General features: G+C 41.3%; 1 protein-coding gene across 1 annotated transcript in view; it reads left to right on the forward strand.

Annotated features, from left to right (window-relative positions):
- The window catches only part of LOC106338833, a 2,007-nt gene extending 894 nt beyond the window's left edge, over positions 1–1,113 (forward strand). Inside the window, exons 2-4 of the mRNA XM_013777720.1 lie at positions 292–503; positions 551–1,025; positions 1,091–1,113. Of these exons, the coding sequence (XP_013633174.1) occupies positions 292–503; positions 551–1,025; positions 1,091–1,113 (710 nt within the window). The remainder of the gene's footprint in view (positions 1–291; positions 504–550; positions 1,026–1,090) is intronic.
- The last annotated feature ends 1,170 nt before the right edge of the window (positions 1,114–2,283 follow it).

The following is a 2,283-nucleotide window of genomic DNA, read 5'->3' on the forward strand; positions in this document are numbered from 1 at the left end:
TGTGCTTTGTGAATGCTAATGGGACATGGGACAAAAAAGAGCCGAACTTTCAGTACAACAACTACCAACAAAAACCCTTCTACAACAACCAACAAGGTGGTTACAAAGCTAAGAAAAACTACTCTCAAGGCTTCTCCTCCAACAGAATTCGGTCTACACAAGGCAAAGCCGGATCTTCTACTTCTGCTCCACAAGAGAGTAGCACTGATGCAATGTTGAAACAGATCTTGGAGTCTCAAACTAGAAGTGAGAAGCACATTGAATATGAGCTGAAGAACCTTCAAACCAAAGTTGATGGAAGCTTCAATGACCTCAACAACAATTTCCTCCAACTCTCCTCTCACTTCAAGGCTTTGGAGAATCAGTTTGCCTCTATGCCTTCAACCTCCAAGCGCCCAATGGGATCTCTACCAGGAAAATCAGAGCAAAATTCCACAGAGTATTGCAATGTTATCCTCTCTACTACTTCTTCTGAGATTGAGTTGAGTGATCATGAGAAAGAGGTGGATCAAATTGACAGCTTTTTGTATGGAATAGAATTTTTTCCCAGGCTGCAGCACAGATTGTGGATAAGACTGAACACAAGGCTATGGAGAGGGTAAAGGCACAAGCTGAACTGAAGGTTGCAGCAGAAAATCTGAAGAGAGATGAGCACAAGGCTGAGAATCAAGTTGAAAGAGAGGCTGTGCAGAGGCTAAAGGAAGTAAAGTTGAAAGGAACCACTGAGGTTGAGCAGTCACCTTATGATAAGTTCCCATTTCCACAAAGGGTCCTCACCAAAGCTCAAAAGAAGGTGATCTCCAAGTTCAGAAAGGACATGAGTGCTGTAGGAGTTAAGCTTCCAGAGATCTCACATATGCGTGATGCTCATGTACAAATGATGCTCATCAGGGACATTCTAGCTCACAAAGAAGAAGTAGCAGAGCTTCTAGACATCTCTACTATGCAGCTTGATCCACCAGTCACACCAAAGTCCCTTCCCAAACTAGAAACCCAAGGGAAGTTCACCTTGTCTTGCTCCCTTGGTAAGTTCACACTTGATGATGCTCTTGTTTATTCTGGTGCAAGTGTGAATGTGATCTCAATGGAGATGGTGAAGAGTCTTGGGATTGAAAACTTGAAACCAAACACATCCTTACTAATGTTTGGGGACTCCTCTTTTACAACTCCAATTGGTCTCATCAAGGACTTTCCTTTGAAGATTGGAGCTTGCACCATTCCTATTGACCTCATTGTTTTAAAGATGGCAATTGGGAAGAGAGTCCCATTGATCCTTGAAACACCATTTATCACAACAGTAGGAGCTTGCATTGACTTTGCCAACAAGAAGGTCACACTACTCAATATGAACAAAGTTGTCTCCTACCCAATCAAGTCTCCAATGATGAATGTTGAGTACTGTGGAACCATCACTTGTGGAGAACCTTCCATTGAAAAGATTAAGGATGAAATGGTTGTTAGTGGAAAAGAAGGTCTTGATGGAGAGTCCTCTAAAGAAATGTGTGATGAGCACTTGGAAAGTACTACAAAGGAGGAGGTGAGTAGAGCCACAAAGACTGCTCAGGACAAGAAGAAGATGATGAAAGAACCTCACCCTCCACCTCTTGATATGATGCCACACACTCTCACTCTTCACCCAATGAAGTTCAAGGATGGAGCTATTGAGTACAAGATCAAATGCAAGGGAAAGTCTACACCATTCTTAAGTGCAAAGGCCATCATCACTCCACAGCTCCAAGATGATCCAATCAAGCTTCAAGAGCTTCTCTCTCAAGTCCTCACCATCACTCTTGAAAGTGGGAAATATTCTCCTCTTCACTAGCCAATTGGAAGGAAAGTCAAGTTAGAGACTTAAAACAAGCTCACTTAAGAGGAAATCTCATGGTATCTTCTGGAGGAGGTATCAAGTATTTGATCATGTTTGCTTTGATGATATTGCATTGAGTCTTGCATTGTACATACATATTTGCATAAAACAACCAAATTTTTTTGAAAAACACAAAAGAAGCATGTAGTTGCATCATTTGCATCTTAGGATTGAGTCTAGAGCATATAGGTTGCATTCATGAATAGGGAGAAACCTTGTAAAGAACACATGTCTAGAACTCAAAGTGACACCCTAGTTAAACATATCAAGTAGCCTAAGCATCCCTTGAAAGCCTTGCATGCTTCGAGCCTTGAAAACTCTTCTTGAAACTTGTTTGCTTGCTTGATATTGGCATTGTTTTTAAAATCAGCTCCAAACTGAACTTGACTTGAATGAACTTAATCTCTCTTGCATAT

This window comes from Brassica oleracea, chromosome C4 (assembly GCF_000695525.1).
Source record: "Brassica oleracea var. oleracea cultivar TO1000 chromosome C4, BOL, whole genome shotgun sequence".
In the NCBI taxonomy this organism is placed as follows: domain Eukaryota; kingdom Viridiplantae; phylum Streptophyta; class Magnoliopsida; order Brassicales; family Brassicaceae; genus Brassica; species Brassica oleracea.